This window comes from Nomascus leucogenys, chromosome 2, assembly GCF_006542625.1.
Source record: "Nomascus leucogenys isolate Asia chromosome 2, Asia_NLE_v1, whole genome shotgun sequence".
NCBI classification, from domain to species: Eukaryota; Metazoa; Chordata; class Mammalia; order Primates; family Hylobatidae; genus Nomascus; species Nomascus leucogenys.
Window position 1 is genome coordinate 50,435,972 of NC_044382.1, and position 20,152 is coordinate 50,456,123.

The 20,152-nt window shown below is 48.3% G+C and overlaps 1 protein-coding gene across 1 annotated transcript; it reads left to right on the top strand.

Annotated features, from left to right (window-relative positions):
• Window positions 1-1,503: 1,503 nt before the first annotated feature.
• On the top strand, window positions 1,504-14,436 carry NOB1 (NIN1 (RPN12) binding protein 1 homolog). The gene is made up of 9 exons (XM_003262952.4): window positions 1,504-1,624; window positions 1,746-1,878; window positions 4,061-4,191; window positions 6,869-6,940; window positions 7,158-7,283; window positions 7,378-7,578; window positions 8,152-8,249; window positions 11,334-11,478; window positions 13,722-14,436. The coding sequence occupies exons 1-9, from the start codon at window positions 1,562-1,564 to the stop codon at window positions 13,989-13,991; spliced, it is 1,239 nt and encodes a 412-aa protein (XP_003263000.2). The 5' UTR covers window positions 1,504-1,561; the 3' UTR covers window positions 13,992-14,436.
• Window positions 14,437-20,152: the final 5,716 nt, after the last annotated feature.

Genomic DNA, 20,152 nt, shown 5'->3' on the forward strand with positions numbered 1-20,152 from the left:
TTGCCCCACCCCCGAGATGGAGTCTTACTCTGTCGCCCAAGCTGGAGTGTAGTGGCACGATCTCAGCTCACTGCAGTCTCTGCCTCCCAGGTTCAAGCTTGTCCAGGCTGATCTTGGACTCCTGACCTTGTGATCCCCCGCCTCGGCCTCCCAAAATGCTGGGATTACAGGGGTGAGCCACCGTGCCCAATCTCACTTGCTTTCTTATCCTTACACTCCCCCAGTCCCAGAGAAACTGCCACATACATCACAAAAACCAAACATCCCGGCCGGGCGCGGTGGCTCACGCTTGTAATCCCAGCACTTTGGGAGGCCGAGGCAGGTGGATCCCTAGGTCAGGAGATCGAGACCACGGTGAAACCCCGTCTCTACTAAAAAAATACAAAAAATTAGCCGGGCGTGGTGGCGGGCGCCTGTAGTCCCAGCTCCTCGGGAGGCTGAGGCAGGAGAATGGCGTGAACCCGGGAGGCGGAGCTTGCAGTGAGCCGAGATCGCGCCACTGCACTCCAGCCTGGGTGAGAGAGCGAGACTCCGTCTCAAAAAAAAAAAAAAAAAAAAAAAAAAAACCAAACATCCCCCAATGACCTTAGCCCCACTGCTCCATTCACTCCCAGGTGAGAATTCAGGCAAACGTCCACAGAGGTCACAAACAACATACATATGGTTCTTTTATATCCCATATATTACCCCTTCATGTCCTAAAGAAGACATTTTCTCTTAGAGATTTTCATTTTAGTATATCTTTAAAAAAAAAATGTTGTGTTAACTTGCCTCCATCTTTTTCTTGGGTGAGGACACCCAGGAATGACCCTTTTGTGTCTATGATGTTGCTGTTCACAGCTTTTCTTGATAGGCCTAGTACAATCTTGGGAACCGGGTTACTGTATACTGAAGGTCTGACAGTAGCTCTTAGACTCGCCTATCTTAGGTAGTCACGCTGTGCCTTTTTTTCATTGGTGTACTGTTATTTTATTTGTCTCTGATATATTTGGAGTTTTTCTGAAAACTGGAGCAGTAATGCAGCATCGACCTATTAAAATACATTTTAAGCCTTTAAAAAAAAACTACCTATCTCATAGGGGTGCTGTGATAACGAAATTAGGTAATCTGTATTGATTGACTTTTAACCATAAGAATATATACAGGTTTTACATTTATTTATTTATTGAAGAGATGGGGGTCTCGCTATGTGGCCCAGGCTGGTTTCACATTCCAGGACTCAGGCAATCCTTTCGCCTCAGCCTCATTAATAGCTGGGACTCTAGGCGCGCACCACTACACCTGGCAGGTTTTATCTTCAAAGGTAAAGAAGGCGCTAAGGTCTAGAAGCTGAAGCCGATTTCCCAGGTGTCCCCCAAGGTTTGACCCCGCCCACATTTCTCTGGCTATGCGGGCGGTGTCGCTGCGCGTGCGCGCGGGTAGAGCCGGGAGGTGCTGGCGCGGCCGCCAGGAGGCGCAGCCAAGTCGCGGCTGCTCTTCCTGGTTCCCAGAGGCCCAGACTTGGACATAGGAGCCGGCGCAAACTCCGTGCGCATGCGCGCTCCCCGCTCACACAGCCAACATGGCTCCAGTGGAGCACGTTGTGGCGGATGCTGGGGCTTTCCTGCGGGATGCGGCTCTGCAGGTACGGGGAGCTCCCTCTGGGACGAGAGAAATCTAGGCTGGCCGCCCCTCCGGGAGTGCGTGGAGTCGGGCGGAGCGTTGCTTGGTGCGGGCGGGTCTGAGCAGGGGCGTTCTGTCCGCAGGACATCGGGAAGAACATTTACACCATCCGGGAGGTGGTCACTGAGATTCGGGACAAGGCCACACGCAGGCGGCTCGCTGTCCTGCCCTACGAGCTGCGGTTCAAGGAGCCCTTACCGGAATACGTGCGGCTGGGTGAGTGCCTCTGCCCTAGTGTTGACGGGAAGCTGGGGTCCAGGGCGCAGGTGGCACGCAGTTGGGTGCGAGTTGGGGTCTAGCTGCCTTATCAGAGCAGTAGATTTAGAGCCAGCACTTTCTAGGAGATCGTGGTGGGGGAGAGGCTTCCTGGGTCTGGAGTCAGCCAGTAACTAGCTGTATGCCCTCGGGCATAGCATTCAAGTTTGGGCCTCGTTTACCTCATCTGCAAAATGGGAATAAAAATGGTATCTGTCTCCAAGGTTGCAGTGAGCATGAACTGAGGAATATGGCAGTCAGCACAGTGTCAAGCACTTTGCAGACACGCAATAAATTTATTTGGATTTAAAATAAGAGCTTGGATCTCTTGCTATTACTCTCGTCCATTTCTTTTCAGTAGGTTAGGCTGATGACTGGATATAAAGATCTGCACCTGGCAGAGCTTTAAAAAGGGAATGCTTTTAAGGCATTGTATTAATGTGAACGAAAATTAAGCTGGGCGCAGTGGCTTACGGCCTGTAATCCCAGCACTGGGAGGCCGAGGCGGGCGCATCACCTGAGGTCAGGAGTTCGAGACCAGCCTGGCCAACATGGTGAAACCCTGCCTCTACTAAAAATACAAAATTAGCTGGGCGTGGTGGTGTGCTCCTGTAATCCCAGCTACTTGGGAGGCTGAGGCAGGAGAATTGCTTGAACCTGGAGGTGGAGGTTGCAGTGAGCCGAGATCACACCACTGCACTCCAGCCTGGGCGACAGAGTGAGATTCCGTCTCAAAAAAAATAAAAAGAAAATTTAAAAATTGCCTCTTGGCTTAGGAGTCAGCGTTGTTCTCTTGTTGGGAATCAAGGTGATACCCAGGAAAGGCCCCTCAGTGGTTGGAAGTGTTTTAGAGGTTAGAGGCTGATAGTGGAGATGATGTTACCTCCTCTGTTTGTGATTTCTACAATTTTCTCCACCAACTTAGTAGCTCTGTGATCTTTGCCAACTTACTAAATCTTTCTGAGGAAATACTAATAGTACTTCTGAAGATTGGCAAAGGATGAAATGAATTAACACATAAAGCTTTTAATGCAGTGCCTAGTACACAGTAAGTGCACAGTAAATTTTCGTTGCTGCTAATGTCTGTTTTTTAGGAAATAAGAGCAGTATACCTAGTGTTCCTTGTACCAGGGTAGCAGGAGACATCTTTCTGTTAATTTCAGGAAATTTTAAGTGTTTATTATGGACGACTCTGGAGAATAACAGCAGTCTGACATTTATTATGCATTAAGCACATGCTTTTTGTTTCCTCATAGACTACTACAATTACAAGTTGAGCATACTGGATCTGAAATCCAGAATGCTCCTAAATCTGAAACTTTTTTTTTTTTTTTTTTTGAGGTGGGAGTCTGGCTGTGTTGCCTAGCCTGGAGTGCGGTGGCACGATCTTGGCTCACTGCAGCCTCCACCTCCCGGGTTCCAGTGATTCTTCTGCCTCAGCCTCCCGAGTAGCTGGGACTACAGGCACATGCCATCACACCTGGCTAACTTTTGTATTTTTAGGAGACAAGGGGTTTCACCATGTTGGCCAGGCTGGTCTCGAACTCCTGACCTCAAGTGATCTACCCACCTCAGCCTCCTGTAGTGAGGCGTGAGCCACCACACTCCAACTTTCTTTCTTTTTGAAAAGGAGTCTCACTCTGTCACCCAAGCTGGAGTGCAGTGGCACAATCTTGACTCACTGCAACCTCCGCCTCCCAGGTTCAAACGATTCTCCTGCCTCAGCCTCCCGACTAGCTGGGATTACAGGCCCCCACTACCACACCTGGATAATTTTTGTATATTTATTAGAGACAGGTTTCACCACGATAGCCAGGCTGGTCTCCTGACCTCAAGTGATCTGCCCACCTCGGCCTCCCAAAGTGTTGGGATTACAGGCGTAAGCCACCACGCCTGGCCCCAGCCAACTTTCTGCTCCTTCCTCTGCATTTGATAAGGGTGTTACAGTAAATCTAACTGGCATGAATCTTGGTGGTGGAGAATACAAATTTCTCAACTGCGAGTAGGAAAAGGTCAGAAAATGGATGAAAGTGTTAATTCATGACATAGTGATCCGTTCTAAATTGTTTTGATACTTCCATTGGTTATCCAAGGTCATATGGCTTTTTACCTCTAACTGAAGATGTAAATCTGTTGTTTACAGTGACTGAGTTTTCAAAGAAAACAGGAGACTACCCCAGCCTCTCTGCCACAGACATCCAAGTGCTTGCGCTCACATACCAGTTGGAAGCAGAGTTTGTTGGGGTGTCTCACCTAAAACAAGAACCACAGAAGGTAAATCAAGGGGATGGGTTTTTAAAAGCTTTGTATTATGGGAACTGTCAGGTATACAAAAGTAGAAGGACTAATGTAATGGACCCAGGGTCCCCATCATCCCCCCTCCAATTATCTCATAGCTAGTCTGTATTCATCTACACTGATCCACAGCCCTGAGTACTTTTTTTTTTTTTTTTTTGAGATGGAGTCTCGCTCTGTCACCCAGGCTAGAGTGCAACGGCGTGATCTCAGCTCACTGCAGCCTCTGCCTCCCGGGTTCAAGCAATTCTCTTGCCTCAGCCTCACGAGTAGTTGGTGGAATTACAGGTGCCCACCACCACACCCGGCTAATTTTTGTATTTTTAGTAGAGACGGGGTTTCGCCATGTTGGTCAGGCTGGTCTTGAACTCCTGACCTCAGGTGATGCACCCGCCTCAGCCTCCCAAAGTGCTGGGATTATAGGTGTGAGCCATTGTGCCCGGCCTCAGCCCTGAGTATTTTAAACTCAGACATCGTATACTATTTCACTGATTGATATTTCTTGGTATGTCTCTAAAGATCAAGACTCTTAAAAACTTTAAAGCCATCATTACACCTACACAAAATTAATAGTAATGCCTGTTATCAAATACCCAGTCAACGTTCACATTCCCCAGTTATTTTGTAAATGTTAAAGAGTTTGTTTGTTTGGATCAGGATCCCAATGAGGTTCATACATTGCAATTGGCAAATGTGTCTCAGTCCCTTTTTTTTTTCCCTCCTTGATCCAGGGTCTAGCTGTGTTGCCCAGGCTGGTCTCAGAACTCCTGGGCTCAAGTGATCCTCCCACCTCAGCCTCCTGATTAGTCTCGTTGGATCTGTAGGTTTTTGGGAAAGGTTGTTTAAATTTGGAAAATGCAAAAAGAATAAAAATCTATATATCTGTATATAATAATTTTTTAAAAAAACAGAATTCTTTCTGGCCAGGTGCTGTGGCTTATGCCTGTAATCCCAGGGCTTTGGGAGGCCAAGGCAGGAGCATCACTTGAGCCTAGGCATTTGAGACCAGCCTGGGCAACCCCATCTCTACAAAAAAAACAAAACAAAAAAAAGCTAGCCGGGCATGGTGGTGTGCACCTTTAGTCCCAGCTACTTGAGAGGCTGAGTCAGGAGGATGACTTCGGCCCAGGAGATTGAGGCTGCAGTGAGTTGTGATCATACCACCGCACTCTAGACTGGGTGACAGTAAGACCCTGTCTCAAAAAAAGAGAGCCTTCTGCAGGTAAAAAAGAAGGAACACTAAGTACTTGTGTTTTTTCAAACCTTGCTTCCTTCAAAACTTTGACTTCCTATTGTGCTTTTAGGGTCTTACCCACTGTGGCTAGGTTGAAGAGACTGATAAATCTGTGCCTGCGCCCATTGTCTATTTCTAAGCCAGAGGATTTTAGCAGTTAAAAATTTTAACCTAATAATAATTCATTTTCAGTAGTGTTGACAAATAGTTGCTTAATCTTCTATGCCTAAAGTCATCAAAACTATGGTGGACTCATATTTTTGCACTAGTTGAAACTACCCTCAAATTTTTTTAAGAGAGATGGGGTCTCACTGTGCTGCCCAGACTGGTCTCAAACTCCTGGGCTCAAGCCATCCTCCCACCTTGGCCTCCCAGAATGCTGAGATTACAGGCATGAACTACCACACTTGTTTTTTGTTTGTTTGTTTGTTTTTTAATGAGACAGGATCCTGTCATCACCTGGGCTGGAGTACAGTGGCGCTGATCACAGCTCACTACAGCATCAAACTCCTGAGCACAAGCAGTCCTCCTACCTCAGCCTCCCGAGTAGCTGGGACTATAGGTGTACACCACCATGCCTGGCTAATTTTAAAATTATTTTATAGAGACAGGGTGTCACTTTTGTCCAGGCTGGTCTTAAAATCCTGGCCCAAAACAATCCTCCTACCTCAGCCTTCCTAAGCCACTGCACCCAGCTATTTTTTTATTTTTATTCTCTGATTTTTTTAAACATTGGATGTCAGCCAGGTGCAGTGGCTCCTGTGTGTAATCCCAGCGCTTTGGGAGGCTGAGATGGGCAGATCACTTGAGGCTGGGAGTTTGAGACCAGCCTGGACAACATGGCGAAACCCCATCTCTACTAAAAAGTATGAAAATCAGTGGGGCATGGTGGCACACACCTGTAATCCCAGCTACTTGGGAGGTTGAAGCATGAGAATCGCTTGAACCTGGGAGTCGGAGGTTAGGTTGCAGTGAGCCAAGATTGTGCCACTCCCCTCCAGCCTGGGTGACAGAGCAAGACCCTATCTCAAAAAAAAAAAAAATTTGGACATCCGTTTTTTTTGTTTTTTTGAGACAGAGTCTCGCTCTTGTCGCCCAGGCTGGAATGCAGTGGCATGATCTCAGCTCGCTGCAACCTTCGCCTCCCGGGTTCAAGCGATTCTCCTGCTTCAGCCTCCTGAGTAGCTGGGATTACAGGTGCCTGCCACCACGCCCGGCTAATTTTTGTATTTTTAGTAGAGACAGGGTTTCGCCACGTTGGCCAGGCTGGTCTCCAATTCCTGACCTTGGGTGATCTGCCCGCCTCGGCCTCTCGAAGTGCTGGGATTACAGGCGTGCGCCATCGTGCCCGGCCAAAAAAAAAAAAACTGGATATCTTTAATTTTGATAAAGAGGTAAAATATGTTTTTTGTTTTTTTAAAGGTTAAAGTGAGCTCATCGATTCAGCACCCAGAAACACCTCTGCACATTTCTGGTTTCCATCTGCCCTCCAAGGTAATTTCTTAGGCAAGCCAGGCTCTAAATGCTCTTTTCTGAAACATGTCACATCTCTCTAAGTTATCTGTTCACAGTGAACTAAATTTACATGGACCAATAACATAGTTTGTCCAGCCCTGTCTGATCTGACTTATATGACATATGTGATTTCATCTGTAACCTGAGAGGCTACAGATGAATTTTCAGGTTTTAAAATTGTTTCTTTTAATTTCAGCCTAAACCCCTACAAGGAACAGAAAAAGGACACCCAGCTTGTGAGCCTGAGAACTTGGAATTTAGTTCCTTCATGTTCTGGAGAAACCCTCTGCCCAACATCGATCATGAACTGCAGGAGCTGCTGGTGAGGCCTTGACTTTTGGTCTTCTGACGACAGCTCAACTTCTCCCACGCTGCTGCTGTGGGCTGGGGGTTTGAAAGGTCTGTTGATGTTTCAGATTGACAGAGGTGAGGACGTTCCAAGTGAGGAGGAGGAGGAGGAAGAAAACGGGTTTGAAGACAGAAAAGATGACAGCGATGACGACGGGGGTGGCTGGATAACCCCCAGTAACATCAAGCAGATCCAGCAGGAGCTGGAGCAGTGCGACGTCCCCAAGGACGTGCGGGTTGGCTGCGTGACCACAGACTTCGCCATGCAGGTGGGTAGGGTGGGCCTGGGCCGTGTGTCACACATGTCATCAGCAGTGGTCCTACCAAAATGTACAGATGTACACGGAGCTGATGCTGTGCAGCGCTGCTTTTCTTGGTTCTGGAAACCACCTGTGCCATTTGGTGATTCTTGGTCTTGCTTAGAGGCTAGACAATCGTGATATAATGACAACATTTGTATAGTACATTAAATGTTTAAAGTTTACTATTTATGATTTTTTTTTTTCAGTATATATAATGCCATGTGGTCAGTCAGGTTCTTAACACAGGGAGAGAGGGTTTTCAGCCCAGCAATGAGTATATTTGGCCCTGACAAAATGTCTGTTGAGAGAGCTTGCTAATGACAGGTCATGGAAAATGACGAACACAGTCTCCAGGATGGTGTTAGAAAGACACCTGGGTCTTTGTCCTCGTTTACACATCTTGAGAGGCCTCCCCAGGCTGAGTTTCCTTCTCAAAGGCCAAGGAATATGGGCAATGCAGGGTTTGTGAAGTTCCTTTAACTGTAATTACAAAATTAATGTGAAAAGAAAACTGAGTTCTTCTTTAACTTGTGGTTGTAGAATGTTCTGCTGCAGATGGGGCTGCACGTGCTGGCGGTGAACGGCATGCTGATTCGTGAGGCCCGGAGCTACATCTTGCGCTGCCACGGCTGTTTCAAGTATGTGGCTGGTGACCTGGCCCTGTTGCCCTCTGTGGAACACTCTTCCTGTTTCTTTTTTTTGTTTGGAGACACAGTCTCACTCTGTCACCCAGGCTGGAGTCCAGTGGTGCAGTCTCAGCTCACTGCAACCTCTGCCTCCTGGGTTCAAGCAATTCTGCCTCAGCCTCCCAAGTAGCTGGGACTAGAGGCACATTCCACTGCACCCGACTAATTTAATTTCTGTATGTCTCTAGTAGAGGCGGGGTTTCACCATGTTGGTCAGGCTGGTCTTGAACTCCTGACTCCAAATGATCCATCCACCTCAGCCTCCCAAAGAGCTGGGATTATAGGTGTGAGCCACCACGCCCGGCCCACTCTTCCTGTTTCTTCTACAGACTTGTTTAAAGGGAGCCCTACGTTATGTGTGTTTCTTCCACCTCGTCATTCCTCTGGGGCCTGGGTTCTGTCTCCACCTGGGCACTGAGAACTTGGGGACAGAGGTTGCCAGTGACCTCCCACCGTATCTCAGTGGCATGGGGTTAGGGACATGGGTTGTGGAACAGTGAGCCTCATTCTTTAGCGGTACATACTGAAATGTTTGTCCTTGGAATGTCTGGGATTTGCTTTGACATAATCCACAAGTAGAAGGAGTGGGTGGGGGTGGAGATGAAAAAGATTGGCCGTGAATTGATAGTTTTTGAAGCTGGGGGGTGACGGATACATGGAGGTTTGTTGTGTTTTGTTTGCTTTTACTTGAGAGATGTTCTATTTACAAAAAGAAGAGTACATGGGTTCAAATCCAGCTGCCGGTGTGATTTTGCAAAAGCTGATTCACTTCTTTGTGCTTCAGATTCTTTTCTTTGAGACGAGGTCTCACTATGTTGCCCAGGCTGGTCTTTAACTCCTGGCCTCAAGCAATCCTCTTATCTTGTCCTCCTCAAGTGGTGGGATTACAGGTGTGAGCCATCCACCTATCAGATTCTTTTTTTCTGTTGTTTTTTTTTTTTTTGGAGACAGAGTTTCTCTCTTGTTGCCCAGGCTGGAGTGCAGTGGCGCGATCTCTACTCACTGCAACCTTTGCCTCCCGGATGCAAGTGATTCTCCTGCCTCAGCCTCCGAGTAGCTGGGACTACAGGTGCCCGCCACCACGCCTGGCTAATTTTTTGTATTTTTAGTAGAGACGGGGTTTCACCATGTTAGCCAGGATGGTCTTGATCTCCTGACCTCTGATCCGCCGAACTTAGCCTCCCAAAGTGCTGAGATTACAGGCATGAGCCACTGTGCCCGACCCAGATTCTTGCTTTTGGTTTTTTGGGTTTTTTGTTTTTTTTTGCTGAGACAGAGTCTGTCTGTTGCCTGGAGTGCAGTGGCACAGTCTAGGCTCACTGCAATCTCTGCCTCCCAGGTTCAAGTGATTCTCCTGCCCCAGCCTCCTGAGTAGCTGGGACGACAGGCACCCGCTACCACATCTGGCTAACTTTTTGTATTTTTAGTAGTGACAGGGTTTCACTGTGTAAGATTGAGAAGGCGGTTGTGAGGAACTAGGAAGACAGTCGTGTCAAGGACTCTGTGGTATCTGATACATACGCAGCGTGCCTGTCGGGTGAACTGGTAGTTTCTTGACCACTGACCTCTCGTTGCTTTTCTGACTCTTGAGTTGGTTCCTGTGGTGAGGGCTGGTGTTCTGTAGAGAGGCCTCTGGGACCCTGGAGACCGCCTGGTAGGCGTGGAAGAGCCTCTGCCGCAGCCCTGCTGGTGGAGTGTGGCCTGGGGACCTATTTTAGGGTGGCATCTGCCATTCTGCAGGCTCAGGCTGGGTCTGGGGGCATCACATAGATCATCTGGTGGTGCCCCTTGTTGTAGAGGCCCATGAGGAACTTTCTGAATCATCAGAGTTGCCTCTCTGGGTCCCCAGCTCTTCCACCGGGTGGGGAGTTGCCTGTGTGAAGCCTCATTCCCTGAAGGCCTGAGCATAACCCAGCACTCAGGCTTGGGGCCCCATCCCGCCAGCCACCCTGGCTCTGCTAGTGGCCGCCAGCCACTCAGAGCGGCCCGTACCTTCCTCTGAAGCTTCACGTCCCTTTGCTGTTTCAGGCTCATGACAGTAAAGCTCCTGGCTTTATAAAATTCCATTTTCTCCAACGTCCTTTGTTATAGAAGCACTAAATTCACCAGATTAACACTCAATTCTTAGAAACACTTGGAATGTTCTTCATTCTTGTCAGATTAGCCCCGTGAGTGCACAGTTTGATGTACAAAATAATTAGGTCCCAACACTTGTTACGAGGTGCTTAGTTCACTCACAAGAGACTTCAGATGAGGCATTTGGCTTCTCCAGCCGTTCCACACAGCTCTTGTGTCTTGACCATTGGGAATTGATGGAGAACTCCAGAAGGACAGGGACCAGGGCCACTGCTTTGCCGTTGACAGCAGCAGCTTTCTCCTGTCGAGGGTCCACTGTCGGGGCTTGAGTGCATAGGCGGGGGAAGCCTTGGTTCTGCCCTCAGTGCCCAGGCTTAGTTCAGCCACAGCAGCGTGTTTCCTGTCTCACTCATTAATATGCTCTGCCGCCTCCAGAGCTGCTCCAGAGTTAACAACCAGGCTGACATTTGGAGAGAAGGTAGCTCGTGGTGTGACGAGGTGCCCCTCGAGAAAGTGCCGTGATGTGAAGGGCATTGATTCTGGAGCCAGACTGCCTGGGTTTATCTGCCATGGACCAGCTGGGTGACCTTGAGCAAGCTGCCTTAACTTGCCTCAGTTTCCCCATCTGTAAAATGGAGATGGTGCCATCCTCCCAGGACTAGTGATGTGAACCCTACAAAACAGGGCCTGGCGGTGTGTAGGAAGGGTTCGGGATTCACCTAACTGCATCCTGCTCGCTTGCACACTTCCTTACCCGCCCCTCCTGTGGTTTATCTGTCCCTCAGAGGGACGCGGTGGCCCTCTGCTGACAGCTTCAGTGGCCTCCGTTTTTGTGATGTGTGTGGTGCGGTTCAGCCCTTCCCTGTTTCTTCTCCTGAGGCCCGAGACCCACCTTGTGCTCTGGGGAGGCGTTTGCTGCCTGTGGCTTTGGTACAGACCATCTCCTTTTGTGTCTCCCAGGACAACGTCTGACATGAGCCGAGTGTTCTGTTCACACTGTGGGAACAAGACCCTGAAGAAAGTGTCCGTGACCATCAGCGACGACGGCACCCTGCACATGCACTTCTCCCGCAACCCCAAGGTGCTGAACCCCCGTGGCCTCCGGGTGAGTGGCACCTCTCCCAGTCCCCTCCCAACACCAGAGTCAAAAAGAACAGAAAGGACAAAAGAAAACCTAGTCTAGTCGTTTCTGCAAGATCGAGGATTGAAAGCCTGTGACGTAGGTACCAAGACGGAGCGGGGAGAGTGTGTGACAGATGCCATCTCATGAGAAGCGACCTGTCATTCGGGCAGTAGCTGTGAAAGGCTACGGTAGCGGCTCACGAAGGGGGAGCTCATTTGGAGTAAGGCGGAGGTTAGATTTGTGCAGGAGTTGAAGGATGGGCAGGGTCTCGGGAAGCCCATGATGCAGAGAGGAACGGGCGTGGAAAGCACAGCACAGAAGAGAGGGCCAGACGGGCTAGATGCGCAGCAGCTGCCGACGCAGAGAATCGGGAGGGAAGGATTGGAGGACGAATGAGTGACACTGGCCTCTCCCAGCAGTAAAACAGCCACATGTGCATGAGAAGAACCTTTACTTTCAATTTTGAAATAATTTTCAACTTACAGAAAAGTTGTAAAAACAGTACAAACAATTCCTGGGGTTTTTCTGTTGTTTGAGAAAGGGTCTCACTCTCACCCAGGCTGGAATGCAGTGGCGCAATCTTGGCTCACTGAAACTCCACCTCCTGGGTTCAAGCGATTCTCCTGCCTCAGCCTCCCAAGTAGCTGGGACTACAGGCACACGCCACCATGCTTGGCTAATTTATCTTTAGTAGAGATGGGGTTTTGCCATGTTGGCCAGGATGTTCTCAAACTCCTGACCTCAGGTGATTTGCCCACCTCAGCCTCCCAAAGTGCTGGGATTACAGGCGCGAGCCACCGTGCCCGGCTAATAATTCCTGTTTACCCGTCACCCGGATTTCCAAGGTTTAATCATGTACCACATCTGCCTTCTCTTGATACATGTACATATTTTTTTCCTGAACCACCTGAGAGTAAATTGTACACATAATGCCCTTTTGCCTTGAAACAAGGACTTTATCTTATGTAACCACAGTATAATTATCAAAATCAAGAAATCAGCATTGCCGTGATACCAATGTGTAATCTGCAGACCCAAATCCAGATTTTGCCAGTTGTTCCACAAATTTCCTTTCTGACAAAAGAAGGGGATCTTTTGGGACCAGAATCCAGTCTAGGATGAAACGTTGCATTTAGTCATCTCGTCTTTTTTCTACTGGGGTCCTTTCTCAGTCTTTTGTCTTAGATGACCTTGACAGTTTTGAAGAGTATGAGCCCGTTCCTTTGTAGAACGTCCCTCTCCTTGGGTGTGTCTGATATTTCCTCAGGATTGGATTAGATGGGGGCTATGCAGTTTTGGCAGGAACACCCCTGATGTGTGCTTCTCAGGACTTCGTTTCAGTGGGTAAATGATAATTGTCTAATTTACTGGTGATACTAACTTTGATCACTTGGTTCAGTGACTTCTGCTACCTTCATCCCCTGTAAAGTTATTTATAATACTTAATTTGTAGAAAGAGACTATGTATATATTATTTCTCTGTTTCAGTTGCCTGAAACAGTTATTATAGTGATTATTGCCAAATGGTGATTTTCTGTCATTCCTTCCGTGTTTATGACCTGGTATTCTAAAGAGCAACTTTCCTTTTAGTCCCATTTATTGATTTCTATGAGTGTGGTCTTGTGGATTTTTGTTATAGTCTACAGGTTGTGATCTGTCCCTGTCATTTTGAGCCTCTCGTTGTGCCATGTGTGGCCAGTGGAAGCCTGTGTTCTTTTGACAGATCCCAGGTACTCTTTGAACACTTTATGGCACAACAAGAAGTTCCCAGACACTCAGCCGTCTCCTGCCTGTGCCCCAGAATCTGCCATTTCTCTCAGGAGCTCTGGTTTTTGATGCAGGATGGTTTTTAGAAGTAAAGATCTGGGGACTGGGTGTGTCTATTGCCCTGTGGTGTCATTGCATCTTGGCTACAATGGACAGAGCTAGGAAATACATACATGTGTGTGTAAATACACACTGGAATGTTTTGTATTTCTATTTCTGTATTGTCTTTAGCTGAACGTATGTAGTCCAAATACCGTGTTGGGTTTTTCATGTGTGAATTGAGGTGGGAATCAGGTGGGAGGCGGCGGCATGTCACATGTGGCACATGGTAGGCAGTCAGTTACCACCCGCTGTCATCTGCCTGCACCAGGATCTGCAAGGTTGGCTGCACCTTACCAGCCGTGGCCTTGTGTGACTGTGGCTCCCCTTCTAATGGCCCTTCCTTGTCTCATTTCCAGTACTCGCTTCCCACTCCCAAAGGGGGCAAATACGCCATCAACCCCCATCTCACCGAGGATCAGCGCTTCCCTCAGCTGCGACTCTCCCGAAAGGCCAGGCAGAAAACCAACGTATTCGCCCCTGACTACATCGCCGGGGTGTCGCCCTTTGTCGAGAACGACATCTCCAGCCGCTCAGCTACCCTGCAGGTCCGGGACAGCACCTTGGGAGCTGGGCGGAGACGCTTAAATCCCAACGCTTCCAGAAAGAAGTTTGTGAAGAAAAGGTGAAGAGCAAGTTCCCGCAGGCAAATTGGATGGGCGTCTGGCCGCTGTGGCGTTCCGGTGACCCATTTCCCGAGTCGTCTCCAGGACCACCCGATGGAAATAACAGGCGGACTTCATGGTGCGGCTCTGCCCGCCCACGCCCTGCTGGGTCTGCAGGGAACTGGACTGTCCCATGGCCTGTGAGCATTGGAGCGCCTGGCTGCCTGCCAAGGAAGGGGAATTGGATAAAAACAAAAAGAACAATGCCTGGAGCCAATCTTCAAGAAAGGAATTTCCGAAGGATAATATTTTTCTAATAAATGCGGCTGCGAGCTCCTGTGCATTTTATTAAATAGGCCAAATTTTTGCTGCTTAGGTCATCTCAAGGCTGACACTTGAGCTGTGTGCCCAGTTTAGATTTATCTTTTTGCCAGAAAATGCAAGGTTATAATAAAACTAAGAACTACCATTTCTTTCTTTTAACCTCTTCTTTTTTTGAAAATAGTTTCCATTCGTCTGGAAAGTGCAATGTGGTGAGCTCCCTGATGGCCTTTCACCTGGATTCCCCACGGTTCTGCCTCATCTTTTTCTGCTCACACGGTCACAAAGTATGAGTCGTCTAGGAAAGGGATATTCTTTTACATAACCACGGTAGAGTTAGTTAGCAAATTCAATAAATACCACATTGGTCCATTACCATTATGTAACATGACAGCACTGGAACTCACCCTGTATCAGTTCGTTCTTCAGCTGCCTAATGTTCCACTGCGAAGAGCTATGAAACAAACTCTGTTAAGTTCTTACTCTACATTAGCCCATTTAATCCATAGAACGTTAATACAGGGTATGGCTGCTGTTATTTCAAGCAGTCCTGAGCTACAAGAGGTAAGTGACACAGCATGTGAGTGGCTGGGCCAAGATTTCAGCTTTTTTTTTTTGAGACAGTCTCGCTCTGTCGCCCAGGCTGGAGTGCAGTGGCACGATCTCGGCTCACTGCAAGCTCCACCTCCTGGGTTCACGCCATTCTCCTGCGCCAGCTTCCTGAGTAGCTTGGATTACAGGTGCCAGCCACCACGCCCGGCTAATTTTTTGTATTTTTAGTAGAGACAGGGTTTCACCATGTTAGCCAGGATGGTCTCGATCTCCTGACCTCGTGATCCACCTGTCTCGGCCTCCCAAAGTGCTGGGATTACAGGCGTGAGCCACCGCACCCGGCCTCCATCTGTGCTTTTAAGCAACAAATGTACCAGTGGAGATGGTAGGAAGGAGGGTGAACACTGCCCGCTTTCTGTCCCCATCTTTGTGAAACTCCCGCTCTTGGGAGGATTGACGGATTGACACCCACCTGGAGCACAGGGTACCGGAGGAGAGGTGAGTAGGGGTTAGAGCCTGGGTGACTCCAACGTGCCCTTTCCATTTCTTCCCATACTCTTCTGTCAGACATAAGAGAAAGTTAGGCCAAGCACGGTGACTCATGCCTATAACTCCAGCATTTTGGGAAGCCGAGGCAGGACCACTTGAGCCCAGGACATGGAGAACAGCCTAGGTCAAAAGAATGTCTACAGAGAACACAAGAGGGTAAGGCTTTTAGTTTAATTGCACCCCTGCTTCTCATCTTGGAATTCCTTCCCTTTCTCCTCAGTCCCACCCATTTCATTCTGTATTTAGTAGCCGTAAGACTACTAAATAAGACTAGTCAGGATTTGGCTAACAGTCTATATGTAATTTTTTTTTCTTTTTGAGACTGTCACTCAGGCTGGAGTGCAGTGGGGCAATCTCAGCTCACTGCAGCCTCCGCCTCTCAGGTTCAAGTGATTCTCCTGCCTCAGCCTCTGGAGTATCTTGGACTATAGGTGTGCACCACCACGCCCATCAAATTTTATTTGGTAGAGATGGGGTTTTGCCATGTTGGCCAGACTGTTCTCAAATACCTGACCTTAGGTGATCTGCCTGCCTTGGCCTCACAAAGTGATGGGATTACAGGCATGAGCTACCACGCCGGGCCTCACATGTAATTTTAAAAAGTCTTGGACCAGGGCCAGGCACGGTGGCTCACTTCTGTAATCCCAGCACTTTGGGAGGCCGAGGCAGGCGGATCACCTGAGGTCAGGAGTTCGAGATTAACCTGAGCAACATGAAGAAACCCTGTCTCTGCTAAAAATACAAAATTAGCCTGGTGTGGTGGCGGGTGCCTGTAATCCCAGCTACTTGGGAGGCTGAGGCAGACAAATCACTTGAACCTGGGAGGCGGAGATTGCGGTGAGCCAAGATCGTGCCATTGCACTCCAGCCTGGGTAACAAGAGCGAGACTCCGTCTCAAAAAAAAAAAAAGTGATGGGCCAGTTGCTGTGGTTCACGCCTATAATCCCAACAGTTTGGGAGGCCAAAGTGGGAGGATTGCTCGAGTCCAGGAACTTGAGACCAGCTTGGGCATCATAGACCCCATCTCTATAAAATATGCAAAAATTAACATGTATGGCGATACACACCTACAGTCCCAGCTACTTGGGAGGCTGGGGTGGGAGGATTGCTTAAGCCCGAGAGGGTGAGGTTGCAATGAGTTGAGATCATGCCACTGCACTCCAGCCTGGGTGACGGAGAGAGACTGTCTCAAAAGAAGAAAAACTTACTGCCTGGACGCAGTGATTCAGACCAATAATCTCAACGTTTTGAGAGGCTGAGGCAGGCAGATCACTTTAGCTCAGGAGTCCAATACCAGCCTGGCCAACATAGCAAAACCCTGCAAACAAACAAAAATTAGTGAAACAAATCAGTTGCACATGGTGCCGCCTGTAGTCCCAGCTACTTGGGAGGCTGAGGTAGGAGGATCACTTGGGCTCGGGAGGAGGAGGGGGTTGCAGCTGAGATCCTGCCACCAAACTCGAGCCTGGGTGACAGAGCAAGACCCTGCCTGTCTCAAAAAAAAAAAAAAAAAAGCATGGCACAGTGGCTTACACCTGTAATCCTAGCACTTTGGGAGGCCAAGGTGGGCGGATCACTTGAGGTCAGGAGTTTGAGACCAGCCTGGCCAACATGGTGAAACCCATCTCTACTAAAAGAAATGCCAGGCATGGTGGCACACGCCTGTAGTCCTAGCTACATGGTTGGCCAACATGGTGAAACCCTGTCTCTACTAAAAATACGAAAATTGGCTGGGCGTGGTGGTGGGCACCTGTAATCCCAGCTACTCACGAGGCTGAGGCAGGAGAATCGCTTGAACCCGGGAGGCAGAGGTTGCAGTGAGCCGAGATGGTGCCACTGCACTCTAGCCTGGGCGACAGAGCGAGACTGTGTCATACATATATACGTACATAGAGATAAAAATAAGAATAACCAAATAACCAGGCTGGGCATGGTGGCTCACACCTGTAATCTCAGCACTTTAGGAGGCCAAGGCCAGTGGGTCACTTGAGGTCAGGAGTTTGAAACCACCCTGGCCAACATGCTGAAATCCCATATGTACTAAAAATACAAAAATTAGCTGGGCCTGGTGGTGTGTGCCTGTAATCCCAGCTACTCAGGAGGCTGAGACAGGAGAATCGCTTGAACCTGGGAGGCAGAGGTTGCAGTGAGCCAAGATGGTGCTACTGCACTCCAACCTGGGCAAAACAGCAAGACTCTGTCTCAAATAAATAAAAACAAAAAAATTATATTAAAGAATGACCAGCTGGGCATGGTGGCTCCCACCTGTATTGTGAGCTACTTGGGAAGCTGAAGTGAAAGGATGGCGTGAGCCCTGGAGTTCGAGGCTACAGTGAGCTATGATGGCACCACTGCACTTCAGTCTGGGTGATAGGGCAAGACCCTATCTCTCAAATATAAATAAGTAAATAACCTTTAATCTCAAAAACCCAAGATTCTAGCACACGATTATTTTAATTAAATGTGACATAATAATATTTGGCTGTAATGAAATCTTTGATTTGGGGTTCAATAGTAGAAAGATACAAACTAATCAGGTTCTGAATAGATTTCAAAAACAACTACAGGCCAGGCTCAGTGGCTCATGCCTGTAATCCCAACACTTTGGGAGGCCTGGGCAAGCAGAAGCTTGAGCTCAGGAGTTCGAGACCAGCCTGGGCAACATGGTGAAACCCCATCTCTACAAAAATACAAAAAGTAAGCTGGTTGTGATGGCATGTCCCTATAGTCCTAGCTACTCAGGAGGCTGAAGCAGAAAGATTGCTTGAGCCCAGGAGGTCAAGACTGCAGTGAGCCAAGATCACACGACTGCACTCCAGCCTGGGCGACAGAGCAAATCTCCATCAAAAAAAAAAAAAAACAACAACAACAACAACAACAAAAAACACGACTCAATTTGCTACCTTGAAACAAGTCTCTTCAGAACAAATGAATGTCCTTTTTGAGAGAAATTAGGGTTTTGTTGTTTTTGTTTTTTTTTTTTTGAAATGGAGTCTTGCTCTGTCACCCAGGCTAGAGTACAGTGGCACAATCTTGGCTCACTGCAACCTCCGTCTCCCAGGTTCAAGCGATTCTCCTACCTCAGCCTCCCGAGTAGCTGGGGCTACAGGTGTACACCACCACAAATGGCTAACTTTTGTATTTTTAGTAAAGATGGGGTTTTACCATGTTGGCCAGGCTGGTCTTAAACTCCTCACCTCAGGTGATCCACCTGCTTTGGCCTCCCAAAGTGCTGGGATTATAGGAGTGAGTCACTGTGCCTGGCAGAAATTTAAGTTTAATCAGAGTGTTCTCAGCCCAGTAAAGGATGGCCTAATTCAGGCAATACATAAATTAGAGCAGGATACACCAAAACACAGGAAGCCCAACACAATGGTGTGAGTGCTGTGTAATAGTGATAGTGGTGGTGGGTAGGAGGACAGGAAGGGATGGATGGAGTTTCTAGTAGAAGAATCTCTTCTACCCTAATACCAAGAATCTTCTCCCCCCAGGAATGCTTGGCTGGTATCCACAGGAACCACTGAGGACAAAAGATACCCAGGTCCCCAGACAGGCTCAACAATGGCTCTGAGCTAATGTACAAAGTCCATCATCCACAGCACAGAGAAAAGGAAGGGGGCTTTGGAGACTTCTCCTTGTGCAGAAAAGCAGCCACCCAGGTGGACACCATGCATTAGCAGGTGGCTCATGAGGATGTTTGTGTTCTTTCATCAGAAGGAGAGAGGGCTCCTGAGAATTCTCCAACTCCCGGCTTTTAATTTCTAGATAATGAAGACAACAAAGCTTCCTACAGCTCTGAGGTCCTGGCCTGCTCCCTGGGGACACAGGGGACCCTGAGGACACTGTTGATACATAATGCCTGGTACATACTCCTGGGATAGAGGCCTGCTTCAGAAAAGACCAGGGGAAATGTACAGTCTTGGTACTGAGAGCAAATTAAAGCTGGAAGAAACCATGCATTAGCAGCTGACTGCGAATGAAACTCAAGAATTCTTACTCTAACTCTGAGAACAAGTTAAGGGCTGGCAGCCAACTGTGGAGCCCAGTGGCCTGGGTACAAATTCTGGACTACATCACTGACTAGCTGTGTAACCACAGACAAGTCACATAACCAATTGGTGTCTCAGTTTCCTTATCTGTAAAATGGGGATGTTATTCCCTACCTCACACCACACACAGAGATTCACTCAAAGGGGATAATACACCTAAATAAAAGAGTAAAAACTATAGAACTCTTATACAAACACATACATATAAATTTTCATCACCTTGAGTTAGGCAATGGTTTCTTAAATATGACACCAAAAGCACAACTGATAAAAGAAGGTTGGCCGGGTGCAGTGGCTCACGCCTGTAATTCCAGCACTTTGGGAGGCCGAGGCAGGCAGATTGCCTGAGGTCAGGAGTTTGAGACCAGCCTGGCCAATATGGTGAAACCCCGTCTCTACTAAAAACACAGAAAAAAATTAGCCGGGCCTGGTGGCACATGCCTGTAATTCCAGCTACTCATGAGGCTGAGGCAAGAGAATTACTTGAACCTGGGAGGCGGAGGTTACAGTGAGCCAAGATCATGCCACTGCACTCCAGCCTGGGTGATAGAGCAAGATTCTGTCTCAAAAAAAAAAAAAAAAAGTTGAGGCCAGGCACAGTGGCTCACACTTGTAATCCCAGCACTTTAAGAGGCTGAGGTGAGCAGATCACCTGCGGTCAAGAGTTCAAGACCAGCCTGACCAACATGGTGAAACCCTGCCTCTACTAAAAAT

Coding starts and splice junctions, on each gene's coding strand:
- NOB1 (XM_003262952.4), top strand. CDS start 1,562: ATGGCTCCAGTGGAGCACGTTGTGGCGGATGCTGGGGCTTTCCTGCGG. Junction 1,625..1,745: donor TGCGGGATGCGGCTCTGCAG/GTACGGGGAGCT, acceptor TTCTGTCCGCAG/GACATCGGGAAGAACATTTA. Junction 4,192..6,868: donor TAAAACAAGAACCACAGAAG/GTAAATCAAGGG, acceptor GTTTTTTTAAAG/GTTAAAGTGAGCTCATCGAT.